The sequence below is a fragment of the Nerophis lumbriciformis genome, linkage group LG37 (assembly GCF_033978685.3).
Source record: "Nerophis lumbriciformis linkage group LG37, RoL_Nlum_v2.1, whole genome shotgun sequence".
Classification (NCBI taxonomy): Eukaryota; Metazoa; Chordata; class Actinopteri; order Syngnathiformes; family Syngnathidae; genus Nerophis; species Nerophis lumbriciformis.
Window position 1 is genome coordinate 5,595,645 of NC_084584.2, and position 14,739 is coordinate 5,610,383.

The 14,739-nt window shown below is 34.2% G+C and overlaps 2 protein-coding genes across 4 annotated transcripts in view; one reads left to right on the forward strand and one right to left on the reverse strand.

The window, feature by feature from the left end:
* The window catches only part of exosc8 (exosome component 8), a 27,632-nt gene extending 18,456 nt beyond the window's left edge, over positions 1-9,176 (forward strand). The window contains exons 10-11 of the mRNA XM_061931525.1: positions 3,215-3,321; positions 8,975-9,176. Coding sequence (XP_061787509.1) covers positions 3,215-3,321; positions 8,975-9,090 — 223 coding nt within the window. The 3' untranslated portion in view covers positions 9,091-9,176. The remainder of the gene's footprint in view (positions 1-3,214; positions 3,322-8,974) is intronic.
* supt20 (SPT20 homolog, SAGA complex component) overlaps positions 9,084-14,739 on the reverse strand; it is an 88,334-nt gene continuing 82,678 nt past the window's right edge. The window contains exon 24 of one of the 3 annotated variants that reach the window (XM_061931523.2): positions 9,084-9,669. In XM_061931523.2, coding sequence (XP_061787507.1) covers positions 9,466-9,669 — 204 coding nt within the window. In that variant the 3' untranslated portion in view covers positions 9,084-9,465. The remainder of the gene's footprint in view (positions 9,670-14,739) is intronic. The other 2 variants (XM_061931522.2, XM_061931524.2) reach the window with 2 other exon arrangements.

A 14,739-nucleotide genomic window follows, 5' to 3' on the forward strand; every position in this document is an offset into this window, starting at 1 on the left:
TCGTCAAAAAGCATGTTGTTTCAACGTTAGGTTTGAGTTGTAGAATATTGGTTGGGAAATGACCAAATTTCAACGGTTAATTAAATGTCAGAACCCAAAATTGATTAAACGTAGTCCAAAGCACGTTGTTTCAACGTTGTATTTGTGTTGTAGAATATTGGTTGGGAAGTGAACACATTTCAATGGTCAAATCAACGTGACAACCCAACATTGATTAAACGTCGTCAAAAAGCATGTAGTTTCAACGCTGTATTTGTGTTGTAGAATATTGGTTGGGAAATGACCAAAATTCAATGGTCAAATCAACGACAGAACCCAACATTGATGAAATGTCGTCCAAAGCATGTTTCAACGTATTTGTGTTGTGGAATATTGGTTGAGAAATGACCGAAATTCAATGGTCAAATCAACGTCAAAACCTGACATTGATTAAACGTCGTCAAAAAGCATGTTGTTTCAACGTTGTATTTGTGTTGTAGAATATTGGTTGGGAAATGACCAAAATTCAATGGTCAAATCAACGTCACAACCTGACATTGATTAAACGTTGTCAAAAAGCATGTTTCCACGTTGTAGAATATCGGCTGGGAAATGACCAAAATTCAACGGTTAATTAAATGTCAGGACCCAACATTGATAACCAACGATTGGTATGTGTTTGTTTGGCATTAAAGGAAACTAACAACTATGAACTAGGTTTACAGCATGTGAAATACATTTGGCAACAACATGCACTTTGAGAGTGCAGACAGCCCAATTTTCATCAATTAATATATTCTGTAGACATACCCTCATCCGCGCTCTTTTCCTGAAAGCTGATCCGTCCAGTTTTGGAGTTGATGTCAGCAGGCCAGGGAAGCTAGGGTCGATATTCTTCTCTTGATCATCTTGGGACGGTGTGAGCCAAGACATCCAGGGGGTTTAGCTCGCTCGTCTGCGGGAACAAACTGCCGCCATTGCTTGCCGTGCTAGCGAGGTCCTTTGTCCCTGAATTGCTCACACACTCCGGCAGATTCAATGGGGGTCTGGCGGCAGATTTCTTTGACTTTATGGTTGGAAATGCATCTGCTTTGAGTGTCGCAGGATATCCACACATTCTTGCCATCTCTGTCGTAGCATAGCTTTCGTCGGTAAAGTGTGCGGAACAAACGTCCAATTTCTTGCCACTTTGGCATCTTTGGGCCACTGGTGCAACTTGAATCCGTCCCTGTTCGTGTTGTTACACCCTCCGAGGCATGATGTCTCCAAGGTACGGAAAACAGTCGAAAAAAACGGAAAATAACAGAGCTGATTTGACTCGGTGTTTGAGAAAATGGCGGATTGCTTCCTGATGTGACGACACGTTGTGACGTCATCGCTCCGAGAGCGAATAATAGAAAGGCGTTTAATTCGCCAAAATTCACCCATGTAGAGTTCGGAAATCGGTGAAAAAAATATATGGTCTTTTTTCTGCAACATCAAGGTATATATTGACGCTTACATAGGTCTGGTGATAATGCATACTTGCCAACCTTGAGACCTCCGATTTCGGGAGGTGGGGCGTGGTTAAGAGATATATATATATATATATATAAGAAATACTTGACTTTCAGTGAATTCTAGCTATATATATATATATATTATATATATATATATATATATATATATATATATATATAAAGAAATACTTTAATTTCAGTGTTCATTTATTTACACACACAACACTCATCTACTCATTGTTGAGTTAAGGGTTGAATTGTCCATCCTTGTTCTATTCTCTGTCACTATTTCAGAACACACACATTATACAAATATACATTATAAAATCAATAAGAAAACGGGAGCTCTAATTTGGGAGTCTGAATTAGGATCAGAAGTTCCTATATAAACATTGCGCACTCACGTCGCCTTTTTGTATTGATTACTGAAGCTGTGCACTGGATTCATTCACAAATACTTTAGAGTTAGGCTCCACCATCAGAATGTGTACTTAAACTTATAAAGATCACATGGATATTATTCAGTGAGTTGATTCACCAAAACTAACCTGTTATACAGGAGGAAAAAGCACACAGGACGTTTCAATTGTTCACAGACTGGTCGCGCTCATCAGAATGACAAGACACTTCCGGTCTGCAGGTGATAGCATTCAATTGGGAAGAAACGCCCTACTGCCCCCTACTGACCAATGTGAATACTGATAAATGTGGAATGACAGCTCCAAAAACTAATTCAAACCACAAAATAAAATAAATAAATCAACACAAAAATGTGACACATTATGGGTGGGTCACATTTGCATGTACAGTAGATGGCAGTGTTGTCCTGTTTAAAAGTGTCACAACATTGCTGTTGTGACAGGTTTTCGGGAGAGGCGCTGAATTTCGGGAGTCTCCTGGAAAATCCGGGAGGGTTGGCAAGTATGTGATAATGTTCCCCTTTAATGTTGTGGTTAGCTTAGCAGCAGAAAACATTAAGGGATTTCACAAACGTCTTTTATTACGTGCGTCTAAACTACGGAAAATCTCCTGGGTATGTTGGTAAAAAAAATAGGAGACAAAGGCACCAAGTATCAAAGTCCGGGATTTTTAGGTTTAAGATTACAAAATGAGCAAAAAGGTCAGCATGTTATAGTGAAAACAGTTGGCTTACTTGCAGTGTGACGAAAAGTATCAAAATCCACAAATTTTACCTTTTAAGGGAACAAAATGTGCTAAAATACATTTGTACATATAAGTATCAAAAGCCATATTATTTAGGTTTAAATGAGTCAAATCAGCTTTCTGTATATTTTTACAACAGTTAGTGGATTGTAAGGTTTCCTGGTGAGAAACTTAGAAATATTGTCAACACTGGGCTCCTTCACGCGGATTACAGCTGAGACATTTTCCGAGATGGCCAATATAATTTCTTCCTGGACGTTACAGAAAGTATGAGAACGTGTGAGCTGCTGCCTCACCTTCTTTACTGACATAATCATCTCTTATTTGTCAAGATGTTTACATGATTTGGTTTGATTGAACATGAAACTGGTGGCGCTCCTTTGGATGAGCAAGTGTTGTCGAGCGCAGTAGCCAAAACAAACACACCTCTAGCGGAAAGAAGGACAAAAACTGGATTTCCCGGCAAAAAATCAAAAGCGGAGGAGACGTAATCGAGGCGACTAGCACTGCAAACAACAACAAAAAAGGTCGATATTCTTCAAAAAGTGTTCATCTTCCGTCTCGCCCTGCAGCTCCGTGGTCATGGTGGACCCCACGGCCGAGGAGGAGCGACTGTGCACCTCTCAGATCACCGTGGTGACGGACGAGGACGGTCGCCTGTGCTCCGTGCACAAACCAGGTCTGTCTTTGCAGTCCCTTCTTACCGTGGTGGACTCCGGTTTGAGTCCCTCTCCTGTATTTTGTATGTCTTGTCACACACGTGTGTGTGTGTGGCGCCCCCTATTGGTTGTGCTGAAAACATGCTGGCATGCATGAAATTAGAGTGGGGCGATAAAACGATATCAATACGCATTGTAGGCTAATATAGACACTTACATCATGTGTTGTCTGCATTATAACACTTATACAAGATTTTTAAAGTCATTTTGATAGTAGGCTAATATAGACACTTACATCATGTGTTGTCTTCATTATAACACTTACATAAGACTTTTAAAGTCATTTTGATAGTAGGCTAATATAGACACTTACATCATGTGTTGTCTTCATTATAACACTTACATAAGACTTTTAAAGTCATTTTAATAGTAGGCTAATATAGACACTTACATCATGTGTTGTCTTTATTATAACACTTATATAAGACTTTTAAAGTCATTTTGATAGTAGGCTAATATAACTAATAGACACATCATGTGTTGTCTTCATTATTACACTTATATAAGACTTTTAAAGTCATTTTGATAGTAGGCTAATATAGACACTTACATTATGTGTTGTCTTCAGTACAACACTTATATAAGATTTTTAAAGTCATTTTGATAGTAGGCTAATATAGACACTTACATCATGTGTTGTCGTCATTATAACACTTATATAAGACTTTTAAAGTCATTTTGATAGTAGGCTAATATAGACACTTACATTATGTGTTGTCTTCAGTATAACACTTATATAAGATTTTTAAAGTCATTTTGATAGTAGGCTAATATAGACACTTACATCATGTGTTGTCTGCATTATAACACTTATATAAGACTTTTAAAGTCATTTTGATAGTAGGCTAATATAGACACTTACATCATGTGTTGTCTTCATTATAACACTTATATAAGACTTTTAAAGTCATTTTGATAGTAGGCCAATATGACTAATATAGACACTTACATCATGTGTTGTTGCCTTCATTATAACACTTATATAAGACTTTTAAAGTCATTTTGATAGTAGGCTAATATAGCAAAATAGACACTTTATGTGTTGTCTTCATTATAACACTTATATAAGACTTTAATGTCATTTTGATAGTGGGCTAATATAGACACTTACATTATGTGTTGTCGCCTTCATTATAACACTTATATAAGACTTTTAAAGTCATTTTGATAGTAGGCCAATATGACTAATATAGACACTTACATCATGTGTTGTTGCCTTCATTATAACACTTATATAAGACTTTTAAAGTCATTTTGATAGTAGGCTAATATAGCAAAATAGACACTTTATGTGTTGTCTTCATTATAACACTTATATAATACTTTTAAAGTCATTTTGATAGTAGGCTAATATAGACACTTACATCATGTGTTGTCTTCATTATAACACTTACATAAGACTTTTAAAGTCATTTTGATAGTAGGCTAATATAGACACTTACATCATGTGTTGTCTTCATTATTACACTTACATAAGACTTTTAAAGTCATTTTGATAGTAGGCTAATATAGACACATCATGTGTTGTCTTCATTATAACACTTACATAAGACTTTTAAAGTCATTTTGATAGTAGGCTAATATAGACACTTACATCATGTGTTGTCTTTATTATAACACTTATATAAGACTTTTAAAGTCATTTTGATAGTAGGCTAATATAGACACATCATGTGTTGTCGTCATTATAAGACTTTTAAAGTCATTTTGATAGTAGGCTAATATAACTAATAGACACATCATGTGTTGTCTTCATTATTACACTTATATAAGACTTTTAAAGTCATTTTGATAGTAGGCTAATATAGACACATCATGTGTTGTCTTCATTATAACACTTATATAAGACTTTTAAAGTCATTTTGATAGTAGGCTAATATAGCTAATATAGACACATTATGTGTTGATGCCTTCATTATAACACCTATATAAGACTTTTAAAGTCATTTTGATAGTAGGCTAATATAGCTAATATAGACACTTACATCATGTGTTGCCTTCATTATAACACTTATATAAGACTTTTAAAGTCATTTTGATAGTAGGCTAATATAGACACATCATGTTTTGCCTTCAATATAACACTTATATAAGACTTTTGAAGTCATTTTGATAGTAGGCTAATATAGACACTTACAACATGTGTTGCCTTCATTATAACACTTATATAAGACTTTTAAAGTCATTTTGATAGTAGGCTAATATAGACACATCATGTTTTGCCTTCAATATAACACTTATATAAGACTTTTGAAGTCATTTTGATAGTAGGCTAATATAGCTAATATAGACACTTACATCATGTGTTGTCTTCATTATAACACTTACATAAGACTTTTAAAGTCATTTTGATAGTAGGCTAATATAACTAATATAGACACTTACATCATGTGTTGTCTTCATTATAACACTTATATAAGATTTTTAAAGTCATTTTGATAGTAGTCTAATATAGCTAATATAGACACTTACATCATGTGTTGTCTTCATTATAACACTTACATAAGACTTTTAAAGTAATTTTGATAGTAGGCTAATATAGCTAATATAGACACTTACATCATGTGTTGTCTTCATTATAACACTTATAAAAGGCCTTTAATTTTTTTGCGGCTCCAGACAGATTTGTTTTTTGTATTATTGGTTCAATATGGCTCTTTCCACATTTGCACTAACCAAAGGTGGCGAACTGCATTTTTTGGGGGGAAATTTTGCCTATCGCTCACAATCATTATTAGAGACAAGAACACATTTCTTCTTTTTTTTTTTTTTTAACAATTTCAAAGGTGATTAAAAAAAAACGCTTGAAAGATGCAGCTAATTACAGTCACTGTTGTAGCTTTTAAAGCCTCTAAAACAACTTAATCCCTCTATCAATGTTTCATATACACACTGCAAGTATATATATATAATGTAGTAACAGACATCTTCATAACAATATGTAATATGTACAATATACACACTGCAAGTATATATATAATGTAGTAACAGACACCTTCAAAACAATATGTAATATGTACAATATACACACTGCAAGTATATATATAATGTAGTAACAGACACCTTCATAAGAATATGTAATATGTACAATATACACACTGCAAGTATATATATAATGTAGTAACAGACACCTTCATAAGAATATGTACAATATACACACTGCAAGTATGTGTATATATAATGTAGTAACAGACACCTTCATAACAATATGTAATATGTACAATATACACACTGCAAGTGTATATATAATGTAGTAACAGACACCTTCATAACAATATGTAATATGTACAATATACACACTGCAAGTGTATATATATAATGTAGTAACAGACACCTTCATAACAATATGTAATGTGTATATATATAATGTAGTAACAGACACCTTCATAACAATATGTAATATGTACAATATACACACTGCAAGTATATATATAATGTAGTAACAGACACCTTCATAACAATATTTAATATGTACAATATACACACTGCAAGTGTATATATATATAGTGTAGTAACAGACACCTTCATAACAATATGTAATATGTACAATATATACACTGCAAGTATAGATATAATGTAGTAACAGACACCTTCATAACAATATGTAATATGTACAATATACACACTGCAAGTATATATATATAATGTAGTAACAGACACCTTTATAACAATACGTTCAATATTTACCGTATTTTGATCATTTTAATCATTGCCAGAACTCAAAGTTTTTTTATATCGCCCTTAATCACAAGTGTCTAAAAGGGCTGCACAAGCCACAACGACAACCAACTAATTCCTCGGCGCATTTATTTCCGTTTCCATAGCAACACCCTTCCCACTTCCGGAAACAAACCGGAGTGTGTTTTTTAAACCATGGCAGACTTGGTAAAAAACAACAACAAAGATGACTCTTTTTGGACAAATGAGGATTCACAACCTTATCTTTTTGAAGCTGAATATACTGAGGATGAACTACTGCATATAGAAGCGAGCACGAAGAAAAAGTGAGACGTTGGAGCAGACGGAAGACGAGAGAGGGGAATGAAAGCGATTTTGACGCTATATAAAAATGGGAGCCATTACCTCCCTGCTTGGCACTCAGCATCAAGGGTTGGAATTGGGGGTTGAATCACCAAAAATGATTCCCGGGCGCGGCCACCGCTGATGCTCACTGTTCCCCTCACCTCTCAGGGGGTGATGGGTCAAATGCAGAGAATAATTTCGCCACACCTAGTGTGTGTGAGACAATCATTGGTACTTTAACTTTATAAATGTGGAACTTGGAGACAAGCTATTACGACATAAATGGAGTGCTTACCCAAATAAACCAGTTCCTCAGTGTTAACTCTTACAATAACAATGTTGCCACAGCTTGGTTATTAAACAGGTTACAGAACATACGTGAAGTATTGTTGATGATTTTCTCTAGTGATTTACAGGTAGAATTGATTGCGAGCCACTAAGAACGAGACGATGTTTATATGTTACACCTGCTCAGTGGCCTAGTGGTTAGAGTGTCCGCCCTGAGATCGGTAGGTTGCGAGTTCAAACCCCGGCCGAGTCATACCAAAGACTGAAAAAATGGGAGCCATTACCTCCCTGCTTGGCACTCAGCATCAAGGGTTGGAATTGGGGGTTGAATCACCAAAAATGATTCCCGGGCGCGGCCACCGCTGCTGCTCACTGTTCCCCTCACCTCCCAGGGGGGTGATCAAGGGTGATGGGTTAAATGCAGAGAATAATTTTGCCACACCTAGTGTGTGTATGACAATCATTGGTACTTTAACTTAATAAATGTGGAATTTGGAGACAAGCTACTTAGACATAAATGGAGTGCTTACCCAAATAAACTAGTTCCTCAGTGTTAACTCTTACAATAACAATGTTGCCACAGCTTAGTTATTAAACAGGTTACAGAACGTATGTGAAGTATTGTTGATGATTTTTAAAGTGATTTAGAGGTAGAATTGATTGCTAGCCACTAAGAACGAGACGATGTTTATATGTTACACCTGCTCAGTGGCCTAGTGGTTAGAGTGTCCGCCCTGAGATCGGTAGGTTGCGAGTTCAAACCCCGGCCGAGTCATACCAAAGACTGAAAAAAATGGGAGCCATTACCTCCCTGATTGGCACTCAGCATCAAGGGTTGGAATTGGGGGTTAAATCACCAAAAATGATTCCCGGGTGCGGCCACCGCTGCTGCTCACTGCTCCCCTCACCTCCCAGGGGGGGTGATCAAGGGTGATATGCAGAGAATAATGTCGCCACACCTAGTGTGTGTATGACAATCATTGGTACTTTAACTTAATAAATGTGGAATTTGGAGACAAGCTACTTCGACATAAATGGAGTGCTTACCCAAATAAACTCTTACAATAACAATGTTGCCACAGCTTAGTTATTAAACAGGTTACAGAACGTATGTGAAGTATTGTTGATGATTTTTAAAGTGATTTAGAGGTAGAATTGATTGCTAGCCACTAAGAACGAGACCATTTTTATGTTAGAAAGCGGAAAAAAACTACTTTTGTCTCTCATGATTGTGATTGATAGGCAAAATTCCCCCCAAAAAGGTGGTTTAAGAGAACTCACTAGAACTTGTCTTGGCTGCAGGCGGCACGTCGCTGTCCGGGGAGAAGCTGCAGGAGTTCATCAAGCGAGCGAGGGCCCGTCAGAGAGAGATCCAAGAACTGGTCAGGAACGTGACAAAAAGCCTCACACCCGTTTAGTGGTTTTATATCTAAAAAGCTGTATTTTCACTGTCAATATATAATCTTTTTTTTTTTTTTTTAATAACAATAAAACTGCTGCCAAAGACTGCTTTAAAAAAATGGATTTCTTAAGTTGTCCACAAACGTCTCACACTCACGGGTCCAAATCCAGCGGTGCCGTACAAAAGCAGCGAGAGACGGGAGAGGTAGACGGCTGCCCGCGGGCGCTGACCCAGGATCAGTTTCACGTCTTCCCGCCGGCGCGGAATCCTCCGAGAGCGCCTGCAAAGGACGGGGAGGAAGAAAAAAAAGCCTCCGGGCTACTAGAACCTTCTGAGTCAAAAAGGTTCTGGACGTCCATCAAAAAAAAAAAAAAAGGGAGCACAGTGTGGATCATTCACGTCTTTGCGTCGCCGGGGGCAACGCGTCCGCCTGGCGAGGCTTGGGGAGGGGCTGCGGCGTGCTCCTCTTTCTCCTACTTCTTGCTGGGTTGGCGGTATGCGGCCGGCCCGAGCCCGCCGGAGGAGGCGCCGCCACCGCCGCCGCCATAGCCATTTGATGCTGCTGCTGCTGCATTTGGTGCTGCAAGAATTGCAACTGCAAGGCAGAGAGAGATGGCGGTCACAAACAGGAAGTGACGGACGCCGGCGGTGTGATGATGTCACAAGCGTGTTAGCCAAGCGCCACAGGGAGGGGGGGAGGGGGTCAAAAGGTAACCGTGGCAACAACACACATGCAGCCAAGCAAACTTCTTAGCTCCTCTCCTGCCGGCGCGTTAAGCCCCGCCCACTATGCCCAATTGGCAGCAGCCAATCACAATGCGCTGTGCAAGAACATGCCCCGCCCCCTTTAGACAGCCGCAAGCTGCGATGTCACCCGTGTGAAGTTGGCCCCTCCTCCTCGTCGTTGCAAATATTAAATAGCACCGACATTCATTTGTGCTGCAAAATGTTGTTTGTGTCGTTTTTGAAGTTATTCTAAAATACATTTTTATGACCAGTGATGTCATCCACATTCACCCCCCCGCCTCCTTATTGCATCATCTGTGCAGCAATTATGTTAACGTGTTATTACTCATAATAAGCCCAACTATTAGTTTTGTTATTAACATATTATTCCTAACCAGCCCAACTATTATAGTTTTGTTATTAACGTGTTATTCATAATAAGCCTAACTATTAGTTTTTATGTTATTAACGTGTTATTATTCATAACCAGCCCAACTATTATATTTTATTATTCATAACCAGCCTATTATAGTTTTTTGAATGTTAATGTTTTATTATTCATAACCAGACTAACTAGTAGTTTTTATGTTATTAACGTCTTATTATTCATAACCAGTCCAACTATTAGTTCTTATGTTAACATATTATTCATAATCAGCCCAACTATTAAAGTTTAATGTTATTAACGTATTATTATTATTAACCAGTCCCAACTATTATAGTTTTTGTTATTATTCATAACCAGCCCAACTATTAATAATAATAATAATAATAACTGGGATTTATATAGCGCTTTTATAGTTATTATTCAGAACCAGCCTAACGATAGATTTTAAAAAAATGTTATTAACCTGATATTATTCATAATAAGCCCAACTATTAGTTTTTGTTATTAACGTGTTATTATTCATAACCAGCCTATTATAGTTTTTTTGAATGTTAATGTTTTATTATTCATAACCAGACTAACTATTAGTTCTTAAGTTAACATATTATTCATAATCAGCCCAACTATTATAGTTTGTTATTATTCATAACCAGCCTATTATAGTTTTTTTAATGTTAATGTTTTATTATTCATAACCAGACTAACTAGTAGTTTTTATGTTATTAATGTCTTATTATTCATAATCAGCCCAACTATTAAAGTTTAATGTTATTAATGTGTTATTATTATTAACCAGTCCAACTATTATAGTTTTTATGTTATTAAAATGTTATTATTCAAAACCAGCCCAACTATTATAGTTTTTGTTATTATTCATAACCAGCCCAACTATACATTTTTTTAAATGTTATTAACCTGTTATTATTCATAATAAGCCCAACTATTAGTTTTTGTTATTGTGTTATTATTCATAACCAGCCCAACTATTAAAGTTTTTATTAATGTGTTATTATTCTTAACCAGCCCAACAATTATAGTTTTTCTGTTATTAAATTATTCATAATAAGCCCAACTATGAGTTTTTATGTTATTAATGTATTATTCATAACCAGACCAACTATTATAGTTTTGTTATTAACGTGTTATTCATAATAAGCCTAACTATTAGTTTTTATGTTATTGTGTTATTCATAACCAGCCAAACTATTATAGTTGTTTGTTATCAACGTGTTATTATTCAAAACCAGCCCAACTATTATAGTTTTTATGTTAACATGTTATTATTCATAACCAGCCTATTATAGTTTTTTATGTTATTAAAGTGTTATTATTCATAACTAGCCCAACTATTAAAGTTTAATGTTATTAACGTGTTATTAATAACCAGCCAAATTATTATAGTTGTTTGTTATCAACGTGTTATTATTCAAAACCAGCCCAACTTTTATAGTTTTTATGTTGTTATTCATAACCAGCCTAACTATTATAGTTGTGTTATGTTATTAACATGTTATTATTCATAACCAGCCTAGTAGTTTTTTATGTTAATGTATTATTCATAACCAGTCCAATTATTATAGTTTTTAATGTTATTAAAGTGTTATTCATAACCAGCCTATTCTAGTTTTTTAAATGTTAATGTGTTATTCATAACCAGACTAACTAGTAGTTTTTATGTTATTAACGTCTTATTATTCATAACCAGTCCAACTATTAGTTCTTATGTTAACATATTATTCATAATCAGCCCAACTATTAAAGTTTAATGTTATTAATGTGTTATTATTATTAACCAGTCCAACTATTATAGTTTTTATGTTATTAAAATGTTATTCAAAACCAGCCCAACTATTATATTTTATTATTCATAACCAGCCTATTATAGTTTTTTGAATGTTAATGTTTTATTATTCATAACCAGACTAACTAGTAGTTTTTATGTTATTAACGTCTTATTATTCATAACCAGTCCAACTATTAGTTCTTATGTTAACATATTATTCATAATCAGCCCAACTGTTAAAGTTTAATGTTATTAACGTGTTATTATTATTATTAACCAGTCCCAACTATTATAGTTTTTGTTATTATTCATAACCAGCCCAACTATTAATAATAATAATAATAATAACTGGGATTTATATAGCGCTTTTATAGTTATTATTCAGAACCAGCCTAACGATAGATTTAAAAAAAATGTTATTAACCTATTATTCATAGTAAGCCCAACTATTAGTTTTTGTTATTAACGTGTTATTATTCATAACCAGCCCAACTATTATAGTTTATTATTCATAACCAGCCTATTATAGTTTTTTAAATGTTAATGTGTTATTATTCATAACCAGACCAACTATTAGTTCTTATGTTAACATATTATTCATAATCAGCCCAACTATTATAGTTTGTTATTATTCATAACCAGCCTATTATAGTTTTTTTAATGTTAATGTTTTATTATTCATAACCAGACTAACTAGTAGTTTTTATGTTATTAACGTCTTATTATTCATAACCAGCCCAACTATTATAGTTTTTATGTTGTTATTCATAACCAGCCTAACTATTATAATTGTTTTATGTTATTAACATGCTATTATTCATAACCAGCCTAGTAGTTTTTTATGTTAACGTATTATTCATAATCAGCCCAACTGTTAAAGTTTAATGTTATTAACGTGTTATTATTATTATTATTATTAACCAGTCCAACTATTATAGTTTTTATGTTATTAAAATGTTATTCAAAACCAGCCCAACTATTATAGTTTTTATTATTCATAACCAGCCCAACTATTATAGTTATTATTCAGAACCAGCCTAACGATAGATTTTTTAAAAATGTTATTAACCTGTTATTATTCATAATAAGCCCAACTATTAGTTTTTGTTATTAATGTGTTATTATTCATAACCAGCCCAACTATTATAGTTTTTAAGTTATTGTGTTATTATTCATAACCAGTCCAACTATTATAGTTTTTATGTTATTAAATTATTCATAATAAGCCCAACTATGAGTTTTTATGTTATTAATGTGTTATTATTCATAACCAGACCAACTATTATAGTTTTGTTATTAACGTGTTATTCATAACAAGCCTACCTATTAGTTTTTATGTTATTGTGTTATTCATAACCAGCCAAACTATTACAGTTGTTTGTTATCAACGTGTTATTATTCAAAACCAGCCCAACTATTATAGTTTTTATGTTAACATATTATTATTCATAACCAGCCTATTATGGTTTTTTTTATGTTATTAAAGTGTTATTATTCATAACCAGCCCAACTATTAAAGTTTAATGTTATTAACGTGTTATTATTAACCAGTCCAACTATTATAGTTATTAATAACCAGCCAAATTATTATAGTTGTTTGTTATCAATGTGTTATTATTCAAAACCAGCCCAACTATTATAGTTTTTATGTTGTTATTCATAACCAGCCTAACTATTATAATTGTTTTATGTTATTAACATGCTATTATTCATAACCAGCCTAGTAGTTTTTTATGTTAACGTATTATTCATAACCAGTCCAACTATTATAGTTTTTAATGTTATTAAAGTGTTATTCATAACCAGCCCAACTCTTATAGTTTTTATGTTATCATTAACAAGTCCAACTATTATAGTTATTATTCATAACCAGCCCAACTATTATAGTTTTTAACGTGTTATTATTCATAACCAGACCAACTATTATAGTTTGTATGTTATTAACTTATTATTCATAACTAGCCCAATTATTATAGTTTTTATGTTATCAACTTAAAAACAAACACTATAATAGTTAGTCTATTATTATAGTTTTTATGTTATTAACTTATAATACCTAACATAAACTAGGGGTGTAACGGTACACAACAATTTCGGTTCGGTGCGTTCCTCGGTTTAGAGGTCACGGTTCGGTTCATTTTCGGTACAGTAAGAAAACAACAAAATATAATTTTTTTTGGTTATTTATTTACCAAATTTGGTAAATCTTCCACCAAAAATATTTTTCTTAGTGGAATATTTGATGTGAAATAATGGGAACCTTGGATAAGTCAATAATTCATAATAACATTGATTTTAATTCAATATTATGTTTTGAGCAAAGAAAAAAAAACAGCTTTGTTTTATTAGTCAACATTGCAACTTTTTCTAAATTACATTTAACCTTTAAGCTTTTTTATTTCACTTTTTTTATATTTTTGTTTACCGTATTTTCCGCACTATTAGCCGCACCTAAAAACCACAAATTTACTCAAAAGCTGACAGTGCGGCTTATAACCCGGTGCGCTTTATATATGGATTAATATTAAGATTCATTTTCATAAAGTTTCGGTCTCGCAACTACGGTAAACAGCCGCCATCTTTTTTCCCCGTAGAAGAGGAAGTGCTTCTTCTTCTACGCAAGCAACCGCCAAGGTAAGCACCCGCCCCCATAGAACAGGAAGCGCTTCTTCTTCTACTGTAAGCAACCACCCGCCCCGGTAGAAGAAGAAGAAGCGCGCGGATATTACGTTTCATTTCCTTTGTGTGTTTACATCTGTAAAGACCAC